Genomic DNA, 8,782 nt, shown 5'->3' on the forward strand with positions numbered 1-8,782 from the left:
TGATGTTGTTTTTTTGTTAAGGCGTTATATTTTAAAAAGGTGCAAGTTTTAAGACTTGCTATCCCGTAAGGGAACAACATAGAGCACTCAATTATTTAGCACAACCAACAAGCACAAATATATATTTTGAATAAGAGGGTGGTTTACAACATAGTAATGGAGGAAATAAACGTACTACAATACGGTTCATCTACTTTGGGGTTGAACAAAAGTGAAGTAAACTTCACTTCCCTAAGACAAAAAGGAGGAACTAGGTGCTACTATTCTTCAACTTCTTCGGACAGAACGGCTTCATTCCCTTGGTGTTGAGGAGGATCATGCTTCCGGCATTTGTGGTTCTTCTTTTGGACTAAGAGGTGGGTCACTGTCTTCTTTTGGTGCTGGCTGGGTGAGGAGGGGAAGTCCTTCTTCCTTAGTGGACTCCAACTCTAAAGCTTCATGAAGGCACGCTATAATAATAAGACACCAAAATACAACACCGGTCCAAAGGACCCAGAAACAAATGATATCGCCATCGAACATCTGACGAGTCCCAATGCTACAGGCTTAGTTGGGTGCAGACACGACCTTACTCGAACGCCACTTCGGGATCGAAGTCCGGATCTTCCTCTGTTTAATAAAGCAAGGGTGAGTACAAAGTACTCAGCAAATCCAACCTTACCCTACGGAAGGGGATAACAGTATATATGCATATGGATAAATCAAGGATGAGGCTTAGTTTTATTTGCATAAAGCTATCTTTTTACACATGCAAGGTTTCATTTCACAAATACTGTTGTAAAAGAACTCTTTTTCCACATATGATAGTATTTCTAAAAATGGGGGTGTGGTCACAATTTTAAGTGTTGTTGAACCCTTGTTCCCACAACACAATGGCAGTCAACCATTTATTTCCAAAATCACACTCACTCTCATATTTTCACTCATACCAACCCATCTAGTTGTTGAAACCAAACCATAACCCGTCATTACCCTTCATAGCTAAGTAATGGCGCTCACCACGGGAACACTAAGGCCACATCTCATGATACCACAATAATTCACAAAGCTCTTTTCATATATTTCCACAATTTCACATACATCACTTAGTGTCCCGTTGCACACCTGCCTCCAGGTGATTGCCATACTAACTAGAGGGATTTAGACTAAGCCTTTCCCATGCAAGACGAGTGGTTGTACGATAAATGAGTTAGGCAAGATGAATCATCAACTCAGTCCTTAATCGAGACAAGGCAGATATCTTCTCGCTTAACCCCGCAAAGTATAAGCCACAACACCAGGGCATCTCCAAAAGAGATCCCATCCGCCCCATCTCCATAGTAATCACATCTATAACTTGTTCATTAACCCTTTCACAATACCCACAATTTATTTTCACCACTCACACCTTTTATTTTTAAAATCATTATATTTGAGAAAATATAGCGATGGGTATCCAGGATGAGTAACAAGTCCTAAGCATACTAAATAATAATATTTTTGTCATAGCATATTATTTTTCCTAAGTTCGAACAAGACAATTACCGGGTAATATCAATTCAAGGATGGCTATTCAACAGGTTTTAACTAAGCAGCAAAAATACTTCGTACATATATCGTACATGCAATATTTAAAACGGCTTCTACGGGTTGTGTTTAAAAATAGGATCAATATGCATCAAAGGGGGTCGGTTGGACTTGCCTCCGTCGGCGTCCTCGGCAAACTCCTGCTGACAGTCCGGGTCCTCGGCGTCAAACTCGCGGTACTCGTCTCCAACGTTCTCGTTTTTCGGCTCGTTCACTCCGTCAACTAAAATACGCGACGAACGACACAGACAACAGGCACAGATAAATAATCATATAAATTCAAATGAGCTCCAAAAATTATGAAATTAATATGGGAGGTAGATCATGATTTTAGATAAATTTAGGATAAAGAATTATTGAAATCAGAGTTAGCATGTGGCATTTGTGAAATGGCCAGAATTTAATCATGCGAAAAAGGCTAACGATGATTAAGGAATGGATGCTTCACGTGGGCATTTGTTTGGCTGGTAGTGCATGTTGCATGCATGCATGTACTATTTGGAGTTAATGCTTGGCCCACACATGCATGTTTAGAGAGAAATTAGCAGGGGTCATTAGAACTCTTCTGTATGTCATGGTTCTGGAGTTCTTGGCAGTGAACCGGTACAGACAAATACATGGAAAAATACAGAAAAATACTACAGAAAGACAGAGAAGAGCAAGAAGATGCTCATGAGCTGCTCACCTCGTCTTGCGATGACAGTCGAGCTCGGCTTGTGCGTATGGCCGTATACGGTATACGCGAAGTGAGAGCGAGTGAGCGAGTGAGTGAACGTGTTTCTCGGGTGGTGAGAGTGAGCACCCGAGGCTGGCTTTTTATAGGCCAAAGCGCTCAGCTGCGTGCCATTAAAAATGCTACTGTAGCGCATGGTCGGTGCCTAATTTCATGCGAAGGACGATGTCCCATTTGCATGCACGTTGCATGCAAATGGACGGTGCCTAATCACCGTGTCCTTGCATGCAGGTGCATGAAAATGGTCGGTGGCATGTCCTGCATGCATGCATGAGATATATATTCGTGTAGGTGCACTGCTATGTTTTCTCGCATGTAAGCTTGCTGGTACTTGCTATTATTTGTGCGCGAAAAATATAAATGGTACCTAGTTGTACGTTGCGACTTGCTATCTTTTTGTACAGCAAAAGAGGCGCGGGAAAAGGCAAGAGGTGGGGCCCGCATGCCGCGGTGCGCGCGCGAGCGAGTGCGCTCGGCGAGGGGGTCGAGCGTGAGTGCGCTGCGGCGCTGATGGTGGTGGGGTCGGCGCACGCGCCGTTGCCGGGTATCGGGCAGAGTGAGCGAGCAAGAGGGATAAGTAGCGGACATATGATGCTCATGCCATGCGGTGCAGGTTATATTTAAAGGTGGATAATTAGAATGGATGGAAAAAGAATTAGATGGAGATACTATAGAGCTCAAATGATTTATAGTTTTTGAAATATATTTTAAAAATAATTTTTTTAAGGCGAGTGATTTTTGAATGTGAATTTTTGGGATGTTACAAGAACACTCTCTCCACTCATCTCCTTGCTTGATTGCTAATATTAGTGAGGTTGAGTAAGATTCAAGTGCATTGCATTAAGAGTTGCATCTAGTAGCACTTGATCCTTGAGTTTGCTCTGGATTTCTTATTACTCTTGGGTGTTTCGCGACGCCCTAGATGGCTTGGAGCAGCGGTGGTGTTGAGCTCATGATTGGAGATTGTTTCGAGCCTCACCAAGTGATTTAGGAGGGGTTCTTGAGCCTTCCCCGTGGGAGATCACAATTGGCTACTTTAGTGAATTGCTCGTGGCTTGGAGGATCCTCATCTTGTGAGTGGATGTGCGACACCCGCTGAGGGTTTGGTTTTGGATTGCCAAATAGCTCGTGATCCATCAAGTGGGTGTATCGTCATAACGAGGACTAGCTTGCTGTGAAGCAAGTGAACCTCGGTAAAAAATCTTATGTCATCTCTTGCCGAGGATTATCTATTGTGTTTGTGATTGTGAGTGATTGGTTGGATATATCTCAACTCTACAACATTGGTTGGATATATCTCAACTCTACAACATCGGTATAACAATCACTTCCTACTCCTTTACATTCTTGTTTACCTTGCTAGTTGTTTAGCTTGTGTTGTTTAGGAGTACAGCTAGCCTTAGTTGTGCTTTGTTGTTGTGCCTTAGTGTTTAGCCTTGCACTAGACTTTAGGTGGCTTGCATAGCTTAGTTGAGCTAGTGCTAGAATAGCTTCGCCATTTGTTTTACTAACCAACTTGTCTAGTTGAGTTTGTAAAAAATTTAAATAGGCTATTCACCCCCCTCTAGCCATTTGGACCTTTCATGGGGACAATCATACTTGATCTTGTATAAGTTTTTCTATGATAAGAAAATAGAAAAATATAGAGAAACTCATTGATTCTAGTAATGATATCATAGATTAGCTAGTTGGGTTCCTTGTGGTGGAACTTTCCAACCCAGATTTAAGTCTCTAACTTGACACATGGGTGCTCGCATTTTCCTAGATTTATTGTAAGATTTAAAGGCGCTTTCAATGGTAAGCGATGTGCCCGTCGACGGCGAGACGCCTATGGTGACTTCATCAATCTTGAGATTTTGTCGGTCTAACTCGGTTCTTTGGAGATTTTTATAGGAGTAGGGTGTGCATACGTTCATAAGAGATGAGTATGCGCTTGTGTATATGAGCATCTACATGTGTAATTCGGTCTCAAAAAAATGGCTCACGACACTATCTTTGGTTAGGAGTGGCCCAACACCAAGATCGAAAAGGTGGGGTGGCATAGTACACGATGTGACTCCATTTTTCTTTGATCGCACTTGGTATTTAGTCTCTGTGGAGCTCTAACGTGAACTATGAGTTTTGTGTTAGCAACCGATAGCACGAAATAAATCTGTTGTCTTTGCCTTCTTTATATCTTGCATTAGTTACCTTTTCTAGTTTAGGAGTTAGTGCTAGTTTGTGTGTAAGAACCTTTGTGTGTGACAACTAGAATTGTATGATAGAGTGTGCTTAGCTATATGGATTAATTCTACAACCAAAGACATAATTCTACAACCAAAGACAATATCTTAATGTGGTTTTTGCTAAGTACATTTAGTGTGATGGCCCTAAATATTTGATATTAGTGTGAATCTTTGGTGATAGCTTTGCATAGGTGAAGATTTCTTGCGAGTTAAAATTTTAGAGTTCCAATTCATATCTCTACTCGGAACCATTCAATCCTTACAAACACACTTCCTCTTCTTTCTCTTCACGTCTTCCGGTTTGTTGCTCATCTACGCCACCTCCACCAATTATTAGTTGTGCGCGTACTCGATGATTGTCCTAATTAGTGAAATAGAACCTCCAACTCATTTTTAAAAATATAATCACCTTGTATATTAACCGAATACTTTTAGCAAGATAATTATATTTTAACTTGTCTCCAAACCAAACTCCCGTAGAAATGGGATCGACCGCCCATCTGCTGTCGTCCCTCCAATAGTCCAACCAAACTCACGGTGAGAAATGCACTATAAAAATTAAAGAATTCGTTTTTCTTTCATCGTCCAGTCTCATCAGCAACTACGAGCAACAGCGATTGCATATTTGCACTGTGGTAAGAAGATTCTTGCTGTCGTTTGAGCTTTTTATCCCAGCATTCTGTCCTCAGGTTCTCCTTTCATCCTGCTCCACTTTTATTTTTCTTTTTTCCTTTTTAATCTTTTTGGGGGTTAAACAGTACCTTTGGATTTATCTTTGGCATCAATCATTAGCACGGCAGACTGGGGAAGCAGGAAGTGACACATCCAGAATTCCAGATTCAGAAGTGAACATTATTCAATCTAACAGGGGCCTTTTCCTAATTTGGTTTTGCATGTATATTTAACAATAATCGCCCACGAAGTTAGTAGAACACCTGACAACAGGGCCTTCTTTCCTCTTGGTAACATATCATTGATCCTTTCAGTTAAAATAAAATGAAAAGGCACAATCTCAACAGAAAATAAAGATTGCTCATAGAGTGAAATACTATCTACTTGAATATACTCAAAAGAGACTAGCTAGTTAAAAACTTTATAACAATATAATATCAACATAGATCTGTTGGCGCGCTTAATTTGATTACGAAATTAAAGAGAGACTAGCTGGATGGCTGGATGTAGATCAGTTATAGCTAGATTAATAGTAGTAGTGATGATGGATTATTAGGCCGGCTAACTGTGATCACCGTTATCTGCTGCTGTCTCTCCAACTCCAAATGAAGCGCCAACCCAGTCCAAGAAGCTGAAGCTGAAAGGATCCGGACCCAGCAGCAAGTGCTCGTCTTCTTCCTCCGGCAGCTTCTCCAAGTGCTGAGCAGCAGTGACCTGCTGTTGCTGCTTTTTTGGGTGGAAGTTGGAGGCGCACAGGACGTCGAGGGCGCCGTCCATATCAGCAAACATGTCCAAGCAGTCACGGTCAGCTGCAGCGTCCTGCGCCGGCTGCTTGCTGATGGGGTGGTTATCCACGTCGACCACCTCCTGCTTGAGCAGCTGGTGATGAACACTGGCGCTAATGATGGACCACCCTGGCGTCGCATTGTCGGCGACGGCGACGTTGCTGGCGTGACGGTGGGCCAGTGTCGTATCCGGAACGGCAGCCGCGGAGTGATGGTGATGGTGGTGATGGTGATGACTCCTGGCCGCCGACGAGGAGGAGAAGGCCGGCCTGGTCGAGCCAGCGAGCGCGTTGCGCTGCGTCGGCCATGGGTGGTTGTGGTCGGAGGTGTAGGTGATGACGAGCATGGAAGGGTCGGTGCGGCTGCGCTCCACCTGCTTGCGGGCGGAGCAGCCTTTGGAGCTGCTGCAGCGGTAGTACCCCCTCGGGTACGGCGACCCCTTGATCGGCTTCTGCCCGTACTTCCTCCACGCCCACAGGTCCGACGGCACCACCTCGCCGCTCGTGCTCGGCCGCCCGCCCACCCCCGGTGGCGGCGCTGCCACCGGCGCAGGGATGCACACCACCTTCTTCGTCTGGCTCTTCCTATAAGACGACACCGTACCGTGCACGCACACAACGCATGCATCAAATCAATACGTAATGTAATGCAATGCAACGCAATTATGTTTATGCAAAGTAAACAAAATATATACTGTATGATATATATAACTAGCTAAGAACGAAGAACGAACCTTCGCTTGATTGCCGAGGTATGAGGATGAGGGTGAGGGGCCGTCGCCATGTCGAGGACATGCTCCTCCAGAACGGGAGCATCATCATCGTCCCTCTCGACGACGAAGCTGGAAGCAGCGCACAACTGTGGCTGCGGCCCGGACATGGGCGGCTGAGGAATCAGTCGCTCTGCCTCTGGATGGTGCTGGGGACACAGGGCAGCAGCATGATCACAAGCGCAGCCGCCACTGCCGTTGCTGCCCAGCATGAGCCTCATGCTGCCATTGCCATGCACCAGCTGCTGCGAGCGCGCTTCATCGTGATCGTCGCCATCGAAGTTCACTCGGGCTTGCAGCAGCAGCAACCCCTCTTCCTCCTCCGGCGGCGGCAGTCGGTGGTGGTGAGGCGGCGGCGGCGGTGGCTGCAGGCTCGCCCGGACAACGTCCGAGAGGTCGCCTGCTTGATCGGCCGGCGACAGCCAAAAGAAGTCGCACATGATACTACTGATGTTACAATCTATTATATATTGTGGGTCGATCAAAATCTGAATTCAGGATCTGTGTGTTGCCGACAGAAATTCAAGGAGGCGAAAGAGTTACTCACAAGAATCGATCTAACTTGCATGGAAATAAAGTGTCCGTGTCAGGCTGAGGCAACACAGCACAGATATATAAATGGAGCCAGCGTTATCGAGCACTGTAGTACGATTGAGCTAGCCAGTGATGATCTGCAGCCCTAGCTAGGAGCATAGAGCAAAATGCATGCGTGCACTCGACTGCACGGTCCAAATCAACGGCACTGTAGTGCCACAGACAGGTTCAGCACGTACCATCGTCATCGATCCAAGCTATGGCATGCATGCCAATGACAGACAGACATATACGTGCTACATATATACAATATGTGATGATATGTAGCAGCAGCCATATAGCTAGCTGGTGTCGTCTTTTCGTCCATCTTTTCTCCTCTTCATTCAACCATCCACCGTTCATCTCCGTCGTCGGACTCGGGTAGCTTTTCCTTTTGCATATCCGGCCGTCCACATCGATCGTTTCATCCATCGATGGAGAATTATTTCGTCGCCCTCAATGTAGCATGCAGCTCCCCGCAAAAAAAAGTAGCATGCAGCAATATATATATCCCGTTTTCTTTGATGCATAAAATAGTTTTACGAAATATTGCTTCCTACATGTAATATTCTTGTCGAGGGTGTCAATAAGGGTACCCAAACCAATGCGCATAACGAGAAGACCCGCATGTGAATCGAGGCCCCTGACTCGACGCCCCCCATTCGCACGCGCGATTACCAAAATACGATGTCGACCATAGCCTCGAATACGGAGAAGGGGTCGTGCGAATCGGCTGAGGCTCGACTAAGCGTCGACCGTGGAATACGGAACTGGCTCATACGAATCGACAGACCTCGAGCGCAAAAACGCCGCCCGCCGCCTGACGCGGGTACGGGAACCAGGATATTTAATGCGCCTGCCGCGTTCTCACCTCACCCAGCAGTCACGGGAAGCGTGATAGGGAGCAAGCACCCATCCAATCGCCCCTTTTGGCAGCCTTGTCCACCAGATGAACCAGAGTATGGCAGGGCGCAGCGAGACGATCAGAACGTCTTGTCACGACTCCCCTCGAGACGCCCAAAGTCAGCACTCACATCAGCAAGGCTTCGCGCGGCATCGGACCCTCGAGTGGACACGTTCCTTCCCAAGGAAGAGTCAGGCGGTGAAAGACAGCACCTCTCAACTACTCTGACGCGACTGCAGCCACGACGTACCGGCGTGCCCACGGTTAAGCCAATCCAGGACAGCGCGCAGGAGCTGGATTCAGAGGCACGCGTAATTATCACCCAAGCACTGAGTAATAAGACAGCTCGAGGCCACGCCGTTACGGAAGCCTCGAGTAGGTCAGCGCACCATGCCCCTATCGACCCCTACTCTATCACCTGCGCCATGTAACCTAGGTCACCCCTTGGAACTATAAAAGGGGAGGCACAGGAAAGGATAGGGGACACAAGACATACGTAGAAGAACACTCATACTTCATCCATCCACACAACACTGACTCGTATTCGCCCCTGTA

General features: G+C 46.1%; 1 protein-coding gene across 1 annotated transcript; it reads right to left on the reverse strand.

Annotated features, from left to right (window-relative positions):
- Positions 5,588-7,517, reverse strand: LOC8086285 (WRKY transcription factor 6). Its single transcript, XM_002467379.2, has 2 exons — positions 6,715-7,517; positions 5,588-6,565 (listed from the first exon to the last, which is right to left on the reverse strand). The coding sequence occupies exons 1-2, from the start codon at positions 7,188-7,190 to the stop codon at positions 5,758-5,760; spliced, it is 1,284 nt and encodes a 427-aa protein (XP_002467424.1). The 5' UTR covers positions 7,191-7,517; the 3' UTR covers positions 5,588-5,757.

This window comes from Sorghum bicolor, chromosome 1, assembly GCF_000003195.3.
Source record: "Sorghum bicolor cultivar BTx623 chromosome 1, Sorghum_bicolor_NCBIv3, whole genome shotgun sequence".
In the NCBI taxonomy this organism is placed as follows: Eukaryota; Viridiplantae; Streptophyta; class Magnoliopsida; order Poales; family Poaceae; genus Sorghum; species Sorghum bicolor.

Coding starts and splice junctions, on each gene's coding strand:
- LOC8086285 (XM_002467379.2), bottom strand. CDS start 7,190: ATGTGCGACTTCTTTTGGCTGTCGCCGGCCGATCAAGCAGGCGACCTC. Junction 6,566..6,714: donor ACCTCGGCAATCAAGCGAAG/GTTCGTTCTTCG, acceptor GTCGTCTTATAG/GAAGAGCCAGACGAAGAAGG.